This window comes from Heterodontus francisci, chromosome 24 (genome assembly GCF_036365525.1).
Source record: "Heterodontus francisci isolate sHetFra1 chromosome 24, sHetFra1.hap1, whole genome shotgun sequence".
Lineage (NCBI taxonomy): Eukaryota > Metazoa > Chordata > Chondrichthyes > Heterodontiformes > Heterodontidae > Heterodontus > Heterodontus francisci.
Genome location: NC_090394.1, coordinates 16,486,446 through 16,504,764, shown reverse-complemented (window position 1 = coordinate 16,504,764; position 18,319 = coordinate 16,486,446). Strand labels below are relative to the sequence as shown.

At 45.8% G+C, this 18,319-nt stretch overlaps 1 protein-coding gene across 3 annotated transcripts in view; it reads left to right on the top strand.

Annotated features, from left to right (window-relative positions):
- The window catches only part of LOC137383216 (glutamine-rich protein 2-like), a 190,684-nt gene that overhangs the window by 5,251 nt on the left and 167,114 nt on the right, over window positions 1-18,319 (top strand). For all 3 annotated transcript variants that reach the window (XM_068055707.1, XM_068055706.1, XM_068055708.1), the window contains exons 2-3: window positions 7,423-7,506; window positions 16,728-16,775. In XM_068055707.1, the coding sequence (XP_067911808.1) occupies window positions 7,423-7,506; window positions 16,728-16,775 (132 nt within the window). The remainder of the gene's footprint in view (window positions 1-7,422; window positions 7,507-16,727; window positions 16,776-18,319) is intronic.

Here is an 18,319-nt window from a genome sequence, read left to right as displayed (position 1 = left end):
GAGGTGTGTTAGGCGAGGTGACGAGCTAAGCTTGCCCTTACTGTTCTTGTGAGGGAATTGAAACTCTTGCTGGATTTCACCAGTCCTGGGGTCTGAGAATGAGGAACTGAAGCTGTTGGCACTGACCCTTTCAGCTTTGCTTTGTGGTAGCATTGAGGATGTCCCTTGCAGCTGTGGGGAATAGTTGTTCTCCCCTGGCCCTCGCTGCTTCCGTTTGGATCTCTCGGAGGTGTCTGAAAGGGGGGTGGTGGGGGGTGGGGGGGGGTGGAAACAGTCCTTCAACTTATGGGAGAAGGCAAGAAGTCTTCCAGAGCTGTTACCCAATAAATAGAAGAAGGGATGCTAACCTCTCTAAGAGGTGTATACCTGCTTATGTAGGGCCCACAAATCACACTAGGAAATGGGTACTTCAGGGGGGAAGGCTGACCAATTCACAACACATTGAGTGGGGAGATCATTAGTCTTGTTAAAATGAGGCCTGAGATTTAAAATTTCCTGGGGCTCACGTCAGAAACATGGAGTCTTCACGCCACCAACCCAAGCATTTCTGGGTTAAAATCAGGGCTGCTTGTCAGCACTGCTAAATCTTCTTATTTCTGTACACTGTTGAAAATTTTACCAGTTAGGTTGTACCTTCACATTGCTCATTTTGTCAGAATGCTTTACCTCATATTTGCACAAAGCTACATTTGCAAAATTATGCAACTTTTTAAAACAGCTTGTTAATATCTCCAATAGTTAATTTTTGCTGTTTTTTTTTAAGGAGCAAGTATGTAGAATCATAGAATCACCAAATATCACAGCATAGAAGGAGGCTATTTGTCCCCTTCAGTCCATGTCAGCTGTTTTGAAGAGCAATCCAGTTAGTCCTACTTTATCCCCACAGGCCTGCAACTTTTCTCCTTCAGGGCTTTTTTTCCAGTTTTGTTTTGAAAGCTACTATTGAAACTGTATTCCATCACCCTGTCAGACAGTGCATTCCAAATCCTAAACACGTGTAAAAAAAAAAGTTTTTCCTCACATCACCTCTGTTCTTTTGCCAATCAGCTTAAATTTGTGCCTTCTGGTTATCGAGTCCTCTGCCATTGGAAATAGTTTCCCTTTATTTACTTTATATAAAGCCTTAATGATTTTTAAAACCTCCTAACAAATCTTCCCAGCTTCTCAAGTCTATCCACGTGACTGTAATCCCTCATCCCTGGAACCATTCCTGTAACTCTGTAGCCTCTCCAAAATCTTCACGTCCTTCCTAAAGTGTGGTACCCAGAATTGGACAGAATACTCCAGTTGGGTTGAACTAGTATAAAATAAAGACAAGAAATGTTGGAAATACTCAGCAGGTCTAGCTGTGGGAGTCAGTGGGTTTATAATGGACATTAGTAGACAGCCTATGCCCATAGACGGAGACAGAGAAGTCAAGGAAGGGAAGGATTTCCAGTTTCCTGGTCCCAACTGCCTCCTCTTCACTATGGACGTCCAATCTCTCTACACCTTCATCCCCCACCAGGATGGTTTGAGGGCTCTCCGCTTCTTCCTTGATAAGAGGCCCAACCAGTCCCCATCCACCACCACCCTCCTCTGCCTGGCTGAACTTGTTCTCACATTGAACAACTTCTCCTTCAACTCCACTCACTTCCTTCAAGTAAAAGGTGTCGCTATGGGTACCCGCATGGGTCCTAGTTATGCCGGTCTTTTTGTGGGATATGTCGAACATTCTTTGTTCCAGTCCTACTTAGGCCCCCTCCCCCAACTCTTTTTCCGGTACATTGATGACTGTATCGGTGCCGTTTCCTGCTCCCGCCCCGGACTGGAAAACTTTATCAAATTTGCTTCTAATTTCCACCCTTCTTTCACCTTTACATGGTCCATCTCCAACACTTCCTTTCCCTTCCTTGACTTCTCTGTTTCCATCTCTGGGGATAGGCTGTCTACTGATATCCATTATAAACCCACCGACTCCCACAGCTACCTCGATTAGACTTCTTCACACCCTACCTCCTGTAAGGACTGCATTCCATTCTCCCAGTTTCTCCGTCTCCGACGCATCTGCTCTGATGATGCTACCTTTCATGACAGCACTTCTGATATGTCTTCCTTTTTCCTCAGCCGAGGATTCCCCCCACTGTGGTTGACAGGGCCCTCAACCGTGTCCGGCCCATTTCCAGCACCTCTACCCTCACCCCTTCCCCTCCCTCCCAGAACTGTGACAGGGTTCCCCTTGTCCTCACTTTCCACCCCATCAGCCTCCATATCCAAAGGATCATCCTCTGCCATTTCTGCCACCTCCAGCGTGATGCCACTACCAAACGCATCTTCCCCTCCCTTCCTCTGTCAGCATTCCGAAGGGATCGTTCCCTCCGTGACAACCTGGCCCACTCTTCCATTACCCACATTACCTCATCCCCTTCCCACGGCACCTTCCCTTGCAATCGTAGGAGGTGTAATACCTGCCCATTTACCTCCTCTCTCCTCACTATCCCAGGCCCCAAACACTGCTTTCAGGTGAAGCAGCGATTTACTTGTACTTCTTTCAATGTAGTATACTATATTCGCTGCTTACAATGTGGTCTCCTCTACATTGGGGAGACCAAACGCAGACTGGGTGACCGCTTTGCGGAACATCTCCGCTCAGTCCGCAAGCAGGACCCCGAGCTTCCGGTTGCTTGCCATTTCAACACTCCCCTTTGCTCTCATGCTCACATCTCTGTCCTGGGATTGCTGCAGTGTTCCAGTGAACATCAACACAAGCTCGAGGAACAGCATCTCATTTACCGATTAGGCACACTACAGCCTGCCGGACTGAACATTGAGTTCAATCATTTCAGAGCATGACGGGCCCCCCATTTTATTTTTATTTTTAGTTTTTTTTTTCTTTTTATATATTTTTTTGTGTTTATTTTGTTTTATTTCATCGTTTGTTCAGTTTGCTTACCCACAGTTTTTTTTCTTGTTAGTACTTATGGCTGTTCAATTTTCAGTCCGTTAACACCCTTTCTATACTAATGCTTTCTCTTTCTACACACCATTAACATATCTTTGCTCCATAACCTTCTGGTCAGCTATTCTGTGACCTCGTCCCATCTACACCTTCTCCTTTGTTATCTCTTGCCCCACCTCCACTTTACTTGCTTATAACTTTTTACATTTCTAATATTTGCCAGTTCTGAAGAAGGGTCACTAACCTGAAACGTTAGCTCTTGCTTCTCTCTCCACAGATGCTGCTAGACCTGCTGAGTATTTCCAGCATTTCTTGTTTTTATTTCAGATTTCCAGCATCCGCAGTATTTTGCTTTTAATTTTGGGTTGAACTAGTGTTTTATATGGGTTTAGAATAACTTCCGGGTTTTTGTCCTCTATGCCTCTATTTGTAAAGTCCAGGATCCCATATGCTTCATTAACTGCTTTGTTAACCTGACCAGCCACCTTCCATAATTTCTGTACAAACACCCCCAGGTCTCTCCGCTCTTCCACTCCCTTTGAAAATTGTACAATTTAGCTTGTATCGGCCCTCCTCATTCTTCCGCCCAAAATGTATCCCGTCACACGTTTCAGGGCGGCACAGTGGCGCAGTGGTTAGCACTGCAGCCTCACAGCTCCAGGAACCCGGGTTCGATTCTGGGTACTGCCTGTGTGGAGTTTGCAAGTTCTCCCTGTGTCTGCGTGGGTTTTCTCCGGGTGCTCCGGTTTCCTCCCACAAGCCAAAAGACTTGCAGGTTGGTAGGTAAATTGGCCATTAAAAATTGTCACTAGTATAGGTAGGTGGTAGGGAAATATAGGGACAGGTGGGGTTGTTTGGTAGGAATATGGGATTAGTGTAGGATTAGTATAAATGGGTGGTTGATGGTCGGCACAGACTCGGTGGGCCGAAGGGCCTGTTTCAGTGCTGTATATCTAATCTAATCTAATCTAATCTAATCACACATTTCTGCATTGAATTTCATTTGTCATGTGCCTACCCATTCTACCATCCTGTTTATGTCCTTATGAAGTCTGTCTTTCTCATTGTTTACTCTACATTCAAGTTTTGTATTGTCTGCAAACTTTAAAATTGTGCTCTGTACCCAAGTCCATGTCATTAATGTATATAAAAAAACAGCACTATTCCAATTACTGAACCCTGGGGTACACCACTTTATTCCTTCCAGTCCAAAAAACAGCCATTCAGTACAATGCTCTGTTTTTCTATCCCTTAACCAATTTTGTATCTACACTGCTGCTGTCCCCCCTTTTTGCATGGGCTTTAATTTTGCTAACAACTCTATTATGTGGTACTTTATCAAATGCCTTTTGAAAGTCCAAATACACAATAACAACAACTGCATTGCCCTTATCCACCCTTTCTGTTACCTCATCAAAAAACTCACCAATTTAGTCAAACACAATTTCCTCTAACACATCCTTGCTGGTTTTCCTTTCATTATTACATACATTGTTCAAGTGGCTGTTCATTTTTTCTGGATTATTATTTGTCTCTAAAAGCTTCCACACTGGGCTGAAGGGCCTGTTTCAGTGCTGTATATCTAAATCTAAAAAAAATCTAAAAACTGGCCTGTAATTTATTCTTTATTTTTCTCCCCATTTTTCAACAAGGGTGTAACATCTGCAATCCTCTAGTCCTCTAGCACCTGTGTTTAAGGAGGATTGCAAAATTGTGACCAGCGCCTGTGCAATTTCTATCCTTACTTCCCTCAGCAACTTAGAATGCATCCCATCTGGATCGGTTGACTTGTACAACTTAAGTACTGTCAGCCTTTCTAGTACCTCCTTATTTTTATCTCATCCATTTCCCAACATGTACCGTAGCTTTGGCCAAGTCCTCTTCTTCGGTAAAACTGATGCAAAGTGCTCATTTAGGATCTCAGCCATGCCCTCCACCTCCACCAATAGATCTCCATTTTGATCCCTGATCAGACCCCTGCACCTCAACAACCCGTTAACTGTTAATATGCTTATAAAACAAAAACCTTTGGATTTCCTTTTATGTTAGCTGTTAGTCTATTATTGTACTGTCTCTTTGCCCCTCATTTGCTTTTTCATCCCTCTGTACTTTCTATAATCAGCTTGATTCTCCCTTGTATTATCAAACTGACATCTGTCATCTGTTCCATTTTTCTACTTACCGTCTAAAAGGGAGCTCTGGCTTTTTGCCCTCACTTTCTCCCTTGTTGGAATGTACCTAGACTGTACCAGAACCATCTCCTTTTTAAAGGCTGCCCATTGCTCCGTTACATTTCTGCCTGTCAGCCTTTTGACTCCAGTTTAGCCAGGCAGATCCCTCCTCAGTTTGCTGAAATTAGCCCTGCTCCAGTTAAGTATTTTTATTCTAGATTCCTTTGTGTCTTCTTCCATAACTAATCTAAACCTTGATAGGGCGGCACAGTGGCGCATTGGTTAGCACCGCAGCCTCACAGCTCCAGCGACCCGGGTTCAATTCTGGGTACTGCCTGTGTGGAGTTTGCAAGTTCTCCCTGTGTCTGCGTGAGTTTCCTCCGGGTGCTCCAGTTTCCTCCCACAGCCAAAGACTTGCAGGTTGATAGGTAAATTGGCCATTATAAATTGCCCCTAGTATAGTTAGGTGGTAGGGGAATATAGGGACAGGTGAGGATGTGGTAGGAATATGGGATTAGTGTAGGATTAGGATAAATGGGTGGTTGTTGGTCGGCACAGACTCGGTGGGCCGAAGGGCCTGTTTCAGTGCTGTATCTCTAAATCTAAAAATGATGATCATTATTCCTGAGATGATCCCTGACTCTGACATTCTCCACTTGACCCATGTCATTCCCCAGGCCTAAATCTGGCAATGCCTCCTTTCTCATTAAGTCGGAAACATACTAAGTTCTCCTGAAATTCAGAAATTCCTCCCTTTCTCTGCCCTTAACGCAATCACTGCCCCATTCAGTATTGGGTAGTTAAAGTCTCTCATTATCACTACTCTGGAGTTCATGCATTTCTCAGGAATTTTCATCCAAACTTTCTGCTGCACCATTTCCTTCCCTATAGGTGGCCTATATAAAAAAAAAACACCAAGCATTGTAATACTGCTTTATTCTTAATTCTGTCTTCGACCCCCTATAGGACATTCTCCCTCTTTTGAGCACTGAAAGACTTTCCTTAATCTAAACTGCTACCCCTTGTCTTTTTTTTCCCTTCTCTATCTTTCCTGAATACCCTGTACCCAAGAATATTAAGCACCCAATCCTCCCTGTTTTTGAGACTGATCTGCATTCTTGCCACTGCATCATATTCCCATATGCAGTTCGCCAACCTTATTCACCACGCTTCATGCATTTGCACAAATGCGCTCCAAATCTAATTTAGACCCCTTTGTATTTTCTAAGATGCCATCTAATTTTGTATTATTCTAACTCTAATTGTCTCTTTGTCCTCTGTGCACTTTGTTTCCACTTTTTAATACTAGGTCTGGTGCCCAAGCCCCTGCCAAATTAGTTTAAACCCTCTCCCCACAGCATATAGTTAACATGCAGCTGAGGATATTCAGCTCTGTTCAGATGCAACCAACCCATCCATCTTGAACAGGTCCCTCCTGCCACAGAACTGGTCCAAACGTCCCAGCAGTCTGAAGCCATCCCTGGCTTTGCACCATGTCTCCAGCCAAGCATTAACTTGCCACATCCTTCTATTTCTATTCTCACTAGACCGAAAAAGAAATGCAGTTCTTTCATGCACTTGTGAGATTCTACCTTCTAACTTTCTTCCTAACTCCTCAAACTCTGACTGCAGGGCCTCAATCATCTTCCTCACTATATTATTGATCTGGACATAAACCATGACTTTTGGCTCCTCCCTGCAGGTAAATAGTGCGTACCATCTCTGTGATGCCCCTTACCCTGGCACCAGAGAAGCAACATAGCATGTGGGACTCGAGTCAGCAATAGCAGGACTGCTTGTCTGCCCCCTGACTACCTAATCCCCAATTACTACTGTGTTCCTACAACTTGCTGTACCCCTTGTGCAGTCCTTTTTGCCTCATACTGCCACGCTCTGGACTGCACCCCTTTTGACATGTTGTCACTCTCACTGACATTAAATGAATACTGGTTTGAGAGTGCCACACTCCAGGAGGCTTCCTGCCTCTTCCTACCCTTCTGGGTGGCCAGCCACCTGCTATTCTGATATAATCTATCTGAATAGTTTGGCTTACTTTGGAAATTGCAGGAATCCGGGTCTCTCTATGGTGTACTGTGCTTCTGTTAGTTTTACAGAAAAGCACCAATGAAATTACCAGCAAATAGAATGCCAGAAATCTAAACTGTTATGAGAAATATCTGCATATCTCAGAAGTTCCATCTATAGATGGTTTTTGCAGCAGGCAGTATTGTGAGACAAAGGTATTCTGAACAGTTGCTGTAGCATGTTGATCTCCAGAAAAGTAATCTCATTTTATGTATGTTCTTTTTTCAGGCTATGACAACATTACAAGAATTAATGAATGCAATTAATCACTTAACTTCTGTCAATGAATCACTGAGGAAGGAGCTTGACAAAGTAAGTTAGTAGTATTTACAGAGTAGATTCTTGACTAATTGTGACTAATCTTCATTCTTTTCCCCTTACTGTCAATATGAAAGAACTGTATTTCTTTTTGGTACTCTTCTAATATCAATGAAAATATTGTAACTTTTATACATTTGTTACCTGTCAAAAAGTAGATTTGCTTAATGGAGACTCAAAAATTCTGGCCTCCTTCCCTCTTGAGCTGCTATGAAGACATGAATTATCAGAAGAGGCCAGCTGCATCCTTGACTAGCCTCATTCATTTCAGTGGATCCTCGACACCAAATATGACATGCATTTGTATTGCATACTTAACAAAGCAAAATATTCCAAGGTAAACATAGAAAAGAAAGAGAGATCATGATAAAGAACAGACACTGAGGAGTAGTGGGAGAAGCATTAGGAGAGGCGACTGAAGGCTGGTTAAAGGTGTTTTGAGAAGGCTTTTGAAATTGAACAGAGACAAAGCAAGATATGGACAGGGTTCCGGAGTTCAGAATGAAGGGCACTGTTATTCACAGACGATAACACTTTGCCTTTTACCGACGCCTCCCCATCTGGCTATACCTAGCACCATCTTCCCTGCCCAACCCACAAAGGTGGTGGTATGTCCCTTATCAACAAATTTCACCCTGGTCAAGTTCCATATGTAGGCTGATGACAGCAAGTTCTACCTCATCACCACCTCTCTCGACCCTTCCACTGTCTCTGATTTGTCAGACTGCGTTTTTGATATCCATTACTGGATGAGCAGAAATTTCCTCCAACTAAATATTAGGAAGGCTATCTTTGGTCCTTACTACATCTCCACTCCCTAGCCACCAACTCCATTCCTTTTCCTGGTCGCTGTCTAAGGCTGAGACACTCTGTCTACAACCTTGGTGTCATATCTGACCCTGGGATGAGCTTCCGATCACAGATCCACTCCATCACTAAGACCCCCTACTTTCACCTCTAAAACAATCATAGAATCATAGAAGGTTTAAGGCACAGAAAGAGGCCACTTGGCCCATCGTGTCTGTGCCGGCTGAGAAACGATCTACCTATTCTAATCCCACCTTCCAGCATTGGGTCCATAGCCCTGCAGCTTATGGCACTTGAGGTGATTATCCAGACTCCTTTTAAATGAGTTGAGGGTCTCTGCCTCAACTACCCTTTCAGCCAGTGAGTTCCAGACCATCACCACCCTCTGGGTGAAAAAGATTTTCCTCATCTCCCCTCTAATTTTTCTACCAATCACTTTAAATCTATGTCCCCTCGTCACTGACCTCTCTGCTAAGATGAATAGAGCCTTCACCTCCACTCTATCCAGGCCCCTCAATGCCCGACTCGGCTCCTGCCTCAGCTTATCTGTTGCTAAGCCTCAACCATGCCATTGTTTTGTCTAAATTTGATTATTCCAATATTTTTCTGACGGCCTTCCCATCTTTCCCCGTCCACAAACTTGAACTTATCCAACCTCTATTGTGTGTATCCTAACTCTCACTGATAAACCATCACCCCTGTGCTCGCTGATCTAGATCGGCTCCTGGTCTGGCAACACCTCACTTTTAAAGTTCTCACCCTTGCTTTCAAGTCCCTCCATGATCTCACCCCTCTCTATCTCTACAACCTCTTCCAGCTCTACAATCAAATCTCTGCACTCCCTTAATTGGTGGCCATGCCTTCAATTGCCTAGGCCCTAATCTCTGGAATTCTCTCCTTAAACCTCTCTGCCGCCCTACCTCGCTTTCCTCCTTTAAGACGCTCCCTTTAAAACCTACCTCTTTGACCAAGCTTTTGGTCATCTCTTCTAATATCTGGCTCGGCATCAAATTTTTGTTTGACATTCCTGTGAAGCGCCTTGGGATATTTTACTACATTAAAAGCACTATATCAATGCAAATTTTTGTTGTTGTCTGTCCCCCCTACTCTGCTGCCACCTTCTCCTTCAAGCACCTCCTCCTCTTGTTCCACCCCTCTCGCCTCTGCCTGGTCTCTATCGCCCACCCAAGTTTCTCACCAAGATATCCTCACTTCCTTCCTCCCTCAGCCTCTGTATTGAGCGACTGCTTATCCTTTATGATTTCAATCTTGGTCTCAATTCATCTTGTCCTCTATCCTCCTGAGTTCACTACCCTCCTTAACCTCTCCCGCCAGATAAACATTGCTACCCATATAGGCAGCCATGCTTTTGACCTTGCCAGCTCTCTTAGCCTATGTATTCTCATTGTCGCAATCACACACAAGGCCATCTCTGATCATTTTCTTGTATCTGTTATTCCCATTCCAACCCCACCTCATTTTGCGTTCAATCCTGGATAAAGCTCTTCACCAAGTCACTTATAATGGCACTTTCAAACTCCCAACTGTCCAATGATTTTTTGCAAGGATCATCAGAGGACAGATGCTATCAGGATTTCTCTTTGTAGCAGTCCACCTGGACATCTCACCTCTTTCTCCTAGAATTTCAAATTAAGTTATATTTCATTAAACCAATACCCATCTCTCATATGACAACACATCTGCTCTCTTTGGCTGAACGTGACTTTGTCAGCAGTTATCGCCTGTGTGAGTAAGTCGGCGCAAAATGAGTGTCCCTTTTCCTGTACAATTATATTTCACAAGGGTAGTGTTTTCAATTCACTACACACTTTGCAAATACTGGGGCAGGTCTTAGAGTCATAGAGTCATACAGCACAGAAACAGGCCCTTTGGCACATCATGTCTGTGCCAGCCATTGAGCACCTAGCTATTCTAATCCCATTTTACAGCACTTGGCCCGTAGCCTTGTATGCTATGGCGTTTCAAGTGCTCATCTAAATACTTCTTAAATGTTGTGAGGGTTCCTGCCTCTACCACTCCTTCAGACAGTGTGTTCCAGATTCCAACCACCCGCTGGGTGAAAAAGTTTTTCCTTAAATCCCCTCTAAACCTCCTGCTCCTTACCTTAAATCTATGCCCCCTGGTTATTGACCCCTCTGCTAAGAGAAAACGTTTCTTCCTATCTATCCTATCAATGCCCCTCATAATTTTGTATACCTCAATTATGTCCCCCCCTCAGCCTTCTCTGCTCTAAGGAAAACAACCCTAGCCTATCCAGTCTCTCTTCATAACTGAAATGCTCCAGCCCAGGCAACATCTTGATGAATCTCCTCCGCACCCTCTCCAGTGCAATCACATCCTTCCTATAGTGTGGTGACCAGAACTGTACACAGTACTCCAGCTGTGGCCTAACTGGCGTTTATACAGTTCCATTATAACCTCCCTGCTCTTATGTTCTATGCCTTGGCTAATAAAGGCAAGTATCCCATATGCCTTCCTAACCACCTTTTCTACCTGTGCTGCTGCCTTCAGTGATCTATGGACAAGTACACCAAGGTCCCTCTGACCCTCTGTACTCCCAAGGGTCCTACCATCCATTGTATATTCATTTGCCTTGTTAGTCCTCCCAAAATGCATCACCTCACACTTCTCAGGATTAAATTCCATTTGCCACTGCTCTGCCCATCTTATCCCATCTATATCTACATCTATATCTATAGGTGAATAGTTAAAATGGGTCAGGTTGCTAACTTGCCAGAAAGCTGTCTGGATATGCCTGTGTCCAATTTTAACTTACTATTCTGGAGACTTGGATGAAGCCAGTGGGTCCTTCTTTAAATATGCTAATAAGGGTCCAATAACATCAATTTAACTTGACATTTTAACTTGGGCTTGTGGGAAAGCCACTGTAGCTTACCCGCTAGGCTGAAGCAGATCAGAAGTGACCGGGACGTGAAGAGGTCATGAAAATAAGTTTCTTCTTTACGTCGGGCAGCCATGACTGCTTGATCTTTGCAAGGCCAGCAGATGCTTCTAGTGGACTGATGATACAGTAATGAAGCCTGGTGGCTATGGGTGGGTCTCATGCTGCCATGCGTGGGTGGGAAACAAAGTGACTGTACTTGTTTCCCGCCAGGAACCCATTTGGAGTTAAATCAACCCCCATAAATCACAAAGCACACAGTCTATTTTAATGCAATAATTCCATAGTGCAATTAGTTGCCTTAAACTTCCCCAACACCATGCTTTCCCTGGGTGCCGACACCTGCTTTTCCATCACCTGGACTAGTTCTTATTTATTTGCAACCTGGATCATGGGAGATGCTTCCAAGGAGGTGGAGGCAGTGTCTGGAGCTTGGGTTCAATTTAGCTGGGCATCTGCTGCACATTTCAGTACAGCTGCCACTTGCTGCATTAGCGCCGAGACAAGGATAACAAAGCTTCAGTATTGCTGCAAAAGAGAGCTGTAGACTCGAGGGACATCTGTCAGATTCTGCACGTCCTATGCTTGGGTACCTCAAATATCATTCTTTTCAGCCATTCTTTTCTGGCCCCCACACTCTGAAGCCACGTACAGCCTTCTCCTAAGTATTCACTGGTAAGGGAACACATCATCCTCCGCTTCCCCTTCCTTTGGATGCCTTGTGCTTGGTGAGATGCTAGGTGGAAATTCCTCCCTGCCCCTCTTTAATTCCACCAGGTGAAAGTCTCTGAGTTGGTGCCTGGGAGAGAGGCAGGAAGTAAGGCCGGAATTTTGTGCCACCCCAGCGAGCCTGGGTGTGGCGTAAAATTGAGCAGGAGGCTGCGGGAGGCCTTCCCAACCCACTTAAGGGCCTTCCCTGCTTCCATGGGGATTTTACCCGTAGCAAGAGGACGTACTGGGGACATGAAAGGCTGCCCAGTAAGAGCTGCTGGCCTTTCCGTGCCCTGGGGGGTGGGTGCCCGATTTGAGGGCCGTCCCCGCCTCCCAACCCACACCCGGGACCCAAGACGCCCCCCCCCCCCCCCTACCCCCCACTCCCCCCTCCCAAATGACCATCCTTGCCTTACCGGGGCATGACTGATCATCCTGATGAGGCATCCAAAACCTACAAAGAACAGTACAGCACAGGAACAGGCCATTCGGCCCTCCAAACCTGCACCGATCTTGATGCCTTTCTAAACTAAAACCTTCTGCACTTCCGGGGACCATATCCCTCTATTCCCATCCTATTCATGGATCCCGGATCCATGGCATCGTGCTCGGTCGGCTGGGTTGCAGTGGCGCTGCTGGGACTAAGAGCTACTGGCCGGCAGCTCAATGAGGCGGGACATCCTCCCTCAAGCGGGTGGAAGTCCCGCCTCGGGACAGTTAAAGCCCGGGGACCCATAAAATGCGGGACGGATCCCCGGGCTAGGCGGAAGCGGGTTCATCACCGACTTTTACGTCGGTGGCGAACTCCTGTCCGCCTAAGGTAAAATTCTGGCCTAGGTTGGGGCAGAAGGTGACATGGCAGGATGAAGCAGCTGGAAATGATGGATGGACTGATCCTCATTCTCTTCCCATCATCATTGTGATTTGTAATATGGGAGGAAAAAATCCCCAGCTGCTTCTCCTCTCCAGATAGGGAGTCAGAGCTATCCTTAACCAGAGTGCAGCGTGAAGGATGAGTTATGTGAGAAAGAAAGAAAGAAAAAGCAAGACTTACATTTATATCGTGTCTTCCGGCCGTTCCAAAGGGTTTTACAGGCAAGGAAGTACATTTATAATCACTATTGTAATGCAGAAAAGGCAGCAGCCAGTTTGTGCACAGTAAACTCCCACAAACAGCAATGTGATAATGACCAGATCATCTGTTTTTGTGATGTTGATTGAGGGCTAGATATTGGCCAGGACACTGGGGAGAACTCCCTTGCTCTTCTTCCAAATATTGCCATGGGATCTTTTCAGTCCACCTAAAAGCACAGTCAGGGCTTTGGTTTAACATCTGGTCAGAAAGATGTCACCTTCAACAGTACAGAACTGCATTGGAGTGTCAGCCTAGACTTTTGTTTGGAAGTCTCTGGAGTAAGTGTTACTTTAACAGGGTGAAGAGAGTGCTGGTGCCCATGTTGGACAAGGAAGAATGGTCAACGTGTTACCTTGCTAGCCTGTCAGGTCATTAGCATTCTTGTTAGAATTCCAGCTCCTGGAAGCCGGAAGCAATGATGTCTCTGAGGAGGAACAGAGGAGAAAGACACCAACAGCAGAGGACAGCCCAAGCCTTGTTGCCTACCAGACTCTGCCGATGTCACCCCAGCGGAACAAACCCTCCCATGAGTAACTAGGAGGGGCTTTTGAGCCCAACAAATGTGAAACAGCTTGTGTACACTATGGGTATGCAGGAGCATACCCAAGGACTGGGATTAGCAAGGACACCTGGTGTGGGAAGTACACCCAACTTTAAAATGGGTATAAAGATTGCTTCGATTAACTTGCGTGGCGTTAAACCCACTACACGCTGTATTTCGACCTTGGCCTACCTCGCCAAGGTCAAAGCCAACCTGCTGTTTCTGCAGGAGGGTGGAATTCCGCACCTCAGCACCTGCAGGCAATGGTCGCGTTGGTGGTCCCATGGGCCATCGATCTGGTCAGGGGAAATGATTCCCGTTCCTCCAGCCTGGGTCTTCTGCTGTGGGCAGGCAACTTCACCATCTCCGAAGTTAAGGAGGTGGTGGGCAGTTGCCTCCTCGTAGCAGATGTAATGTACAACAATGCTCCGCTCTGGTTGATCAACGTGTACACCCTGGTTCAATGCAGCGAGCGGCTGACTGTCCTCCAGCAGCTCCCACTGCTGCTGGTGATGTCCAGGCCAGTCATTCTCAGCGGTGAGTTCAACTACATCATCGATGCAGCTGGCTGATCCGGCAGGGACAACAGCAAACTGGACACTATGTCCAGATTCCTAATAAAAACAGTAAAAGATGCCAAACTGCACGACGTCTTCAGCAAACCTGCAGACGGAGCGCAGCGTAGATACACCTGGTCAAGATCGGACGGGTTTGCCTGTTCCAGGATTGACTTCTTGTTTGTGTCCCGTGCTGTCTCGGTCAGATCCACCGATGTCAAGCCGGTGTTCTTCTCCGACCACTGCCTCTTACTGGCCGACTGTCATTTACAGGATGACCAGCGGGTTGGCAGGAGGACATGGAAGCTCAATGCTACACTACTGACTCCAGAGAACGTTGAGGAACTCAAAAGGGATTACAAAGGTTGGAGAACCATGAAACCCCTCTCTGACTCTCCAGTTCACTGGTGGGAAACGATCAAGGAGAACATCAAGATTTTCTTTATCTTCAAAGGTGTTCAAAGGGTGAGGGAGAGACAGAGGGAAATGTCCTGACTCCAGAAAAGAATGCAAAATCTGCTCCGGCTGCAGTCGATGGGGGTTGAAGTCAAGGAGGATCTCCAAGAGGTGAAGAGCCAGCAGGCCTCGCTCTTTGCCACGGAGGCCTCCAAGATCATCTTCTGGTCCAGAGTCCGCTCCATTGAGCAGGATGAGATGTGCTCACGTTTCTTCTTCCAAAAGGTACACAGAGAGAGCTCTGTGATCAGCAGCCTGAAGGAAGAGGATGGCTCGGTAACATCTTTGCAGTCCAACATACTAAGGATCAGCAAATCCTTTTATGCCGGGCTGGACGACATGAAGCCCACGGACAGCATGGCTTCCCAGTCCTTCCTGTCATCTATCACGGAGGTCTTAGATGACAACATGAGGGAGAGACTGGACAAACCACTAACTCTGGATGAGCTGACAAACGCCGTCAGGTCCTTCGAGACGAGTAAAACTTCTGGAAGCGATGGCTTACAGGTTGAGTTGTATTCGGTCCTGTGGGACTGAGTTGGCCCAGACCTGCTGGAAGTATACGAAAGTATGCTCCTGGCTGGCAGCATGTCAGAATTCATGAGGAAAGGCATTATCACCCTCAGCTACAAGCTGAAGGGGGAGTGGGTGGAAATCAGAAATTGGCTGCCCATCTCACTGCTTAATGTTGACTACAAGATTCTGTTCAAAGTCATCCTAGTCGGGTCAAGTCTGCTCTGGAGTTGGTGATTCACCCTGACCAGAACTATACTGTACCCAGCAGGAAGATCTCTGATAGTCTCGCGCTACTCAGGGATATGATTGCTGATGTACAGGACAGGAAAGGTGGACACCTGCCTCATCAGCCTGGGCCAGGAGAAGGCTTTTGACATGATATTGCACACCTACATGATGGACGTGCTTTCCAAAATGGGGTTTGGGGAGGGAATCTACAATTGGATCAAACTGCTCTACACAAACATCAGTAGCGCAGTCTCAATCAATGGGTGGGAATCGGAAAGTTTCCCGATCCAATCTGGAGTCAGACAGGGCTGTCCTCTCTCCCCTGTCTTGTTTGTTTGCTGTATTGAACCCTTTGCTGAGTCTATTAGGAAGGATGTGAGCATAAGAGGGGTGACAATCCCAGGCAGTGGAGGCACCCAGGTTAAAACCTCCCTGTACCTGGATGACGTCGCCGTCTTCTGCTCGGACCCGCTGTCCGTGCGCAGACTGATGAGCATCTGCGACCAGTTCGACCTGGCCTCGGGAGCCAAAGTTAACCACGGCAAGAGCGAGGCCATGTTCTTTGGGAACTGGGCTGACCGATCCTTTGTCCCCTTCACCATCAGGTCAGGCTACCTGAAGGTGCTGGGGATATGGTTCTGAAGGGCCGGTGCGTGCACCAAAACCTGGAAGGAGTGAGTAGTTAGGGTACACCATAATCTGAGCATGTAGGAGCAGCGATCTCTCTCCATTGTGGGTAAGAACCTGGTCATCAGGTGCGAGGTGCTCACGTTGTTGCTCTATGTGGCACAGGTCTGGCACATACCCCACTCCCATGTTGTGGCGGTCACCCGAGTCATTTTCCGCTTTATCTGGAGATCCAAAATGGACTAGGTCCGGAGGGACACATCTGTAAAATGTGCAGTGGAGTAAATTCAAAAAGCCACGAAAGAATGAAGCACTGTTCTTGCTTGTGCCCCAGAGAGCTGCTGAATAACACAAGATGAACAGTGCTTTTAAAAAGCTGAGCAGAGGTTTCCTGCCAGTTCAGCAGTTTACATTTGTTTTACATTGGTTCCAATGCTTCCACCAATGGGTATGCAAATGAGATCACCCATGAAACTTGTGTGTAACTAACCACTAGAAGATGCAGCATTTTTCTTAAAGGGACCTTCACACTGTAAATAACCTTGAATAAACTCCAGGTCATGCTATCTTAATATATCAGACTTCCTTTTAGAAATGCTCCAAACCTGCTTTTCTAATCCGACCCCAATATTCCATTTTTGTTTATATATTTAGATATATGTTTTACTGCTTCATTTTTCACAAATCTAAATTTAAAACATTTTGTATCAACAGGCAAATCAAAGCAAAGCACAAAATTCAGAAGAAATGTCTCACAGACTGGTGAGTTGTGAATAGGAACAGTTCAAATATTTATATTCAAAGACAAATAACTAAGGAACATTCAATTACTTAATTAATTAAATTGCTTAAGACTGTTGATATAAAGTGGCTCTATATGAGAGTACAAATGATGTCTAAATCTAGAACTTGTTTTGAAGTTTTCTACCTTGGCTAATGCAAAAGATTGGTCTGAAAATCTAACCCAATCACTGCAAATAGACGGGAAACCTAGCCCGTAATTTCCTGGTGCACTGAGGGTTAGGTGGGTTTCTGTCCTGTTTTTGTGTTCAGTGTTGTGTGTATCAGTATGTGTGATTTCTTGGCCAGGGCAATTTCCAGTTGATTATTAAAGGAACATAGGAACAGGAGGAGGTCATATAACCTAATATAAAAGCAAAATACTGCGGATGCTGGAAATCTGAAACAAAAACAAGAAATGCTGGAGCATCCAGCATTTCTTGTTGAGGTCATATAACCTGTTGAGACTGTTCCAATATTCAATGAAATCAAGGCTGATCGCTGACCTAATGTCTTTTCCCCATATACTTTAATATCTTTGGATAACAAAAATCTATCAAACTCAAATTTTAAAATTAACAATTGATCTAGCACCAATTGCCTTCTGGGGAAGAGAGTTCCAAACATCTACCATCCTTCGCGTGTCCAAATGATCCCAATTTCACTCCTGAAAGGTCTGACTCTAATTATTAGTCGATGGCCCCTAGTCTGCCTATGGAGAATCCTTGGCATCAGGTGGCAGGACCGTATCTCCAACACAGAAGTCCTCAAGGCGGCCAACATCCCCAGCATATACACCCTACTGAGCCAGCGGCGCTTGAGATGGCTTGGCCATGTGAGCCGCATGGAAGATGGCAGGATCCCCGAGGATGCATTGTACAGCGAGCTCATCACTGGTATCAGACCCACCAGCTGTCCATGTCTCCGCTTTAAAGACGTCTGCAAACACGACATGAAGTTCTGTGACATTGACCACAAGTCGTGGGAGTCAGTTGCCAGTGATCGCCAGAGCTGGCGGACAGCCATAAAGGCGGGGCTAAAGAGTGGCAATTCGAAGAGGTTTAGCATTTGTCAGGAAAAAAGACAGAAGCGCAAGGAGAGAGCTAATTGTGTAACAGCCCCGACCACAAATTTTATCTGCAGCGCCTGTGGAAGAGTCTGTCACTCTAGAATTGGCCTTTATAGCCACTCCAAGCGCTGTTGCACAAACCACTGACCACCTCCAGGTGCTTACCCATTGTCTCTCGAGACAAGGAGGCCAAAGATGGCCCCTAGTCCTAGACTCCCCAACTAGCGGAAACAGTTTCTCTCTATCTGCTGTATCTGTTGCCGTTAATATGTTGAAAACTTCGATCAAATCACCTCTTAATCTTCTAAATTCCAGGGAATACAACCCTTGTTTGTTTAATCTCCTCTCCTGGCTTGACCCTTTGAGTCATGGTATCATTCTGGTAAACCTACCCTGCACTCCCTCCAAGGCCAATATATGCCTCCTAAGGTGTGGTGCCCAGAATTGCTCACAGTAA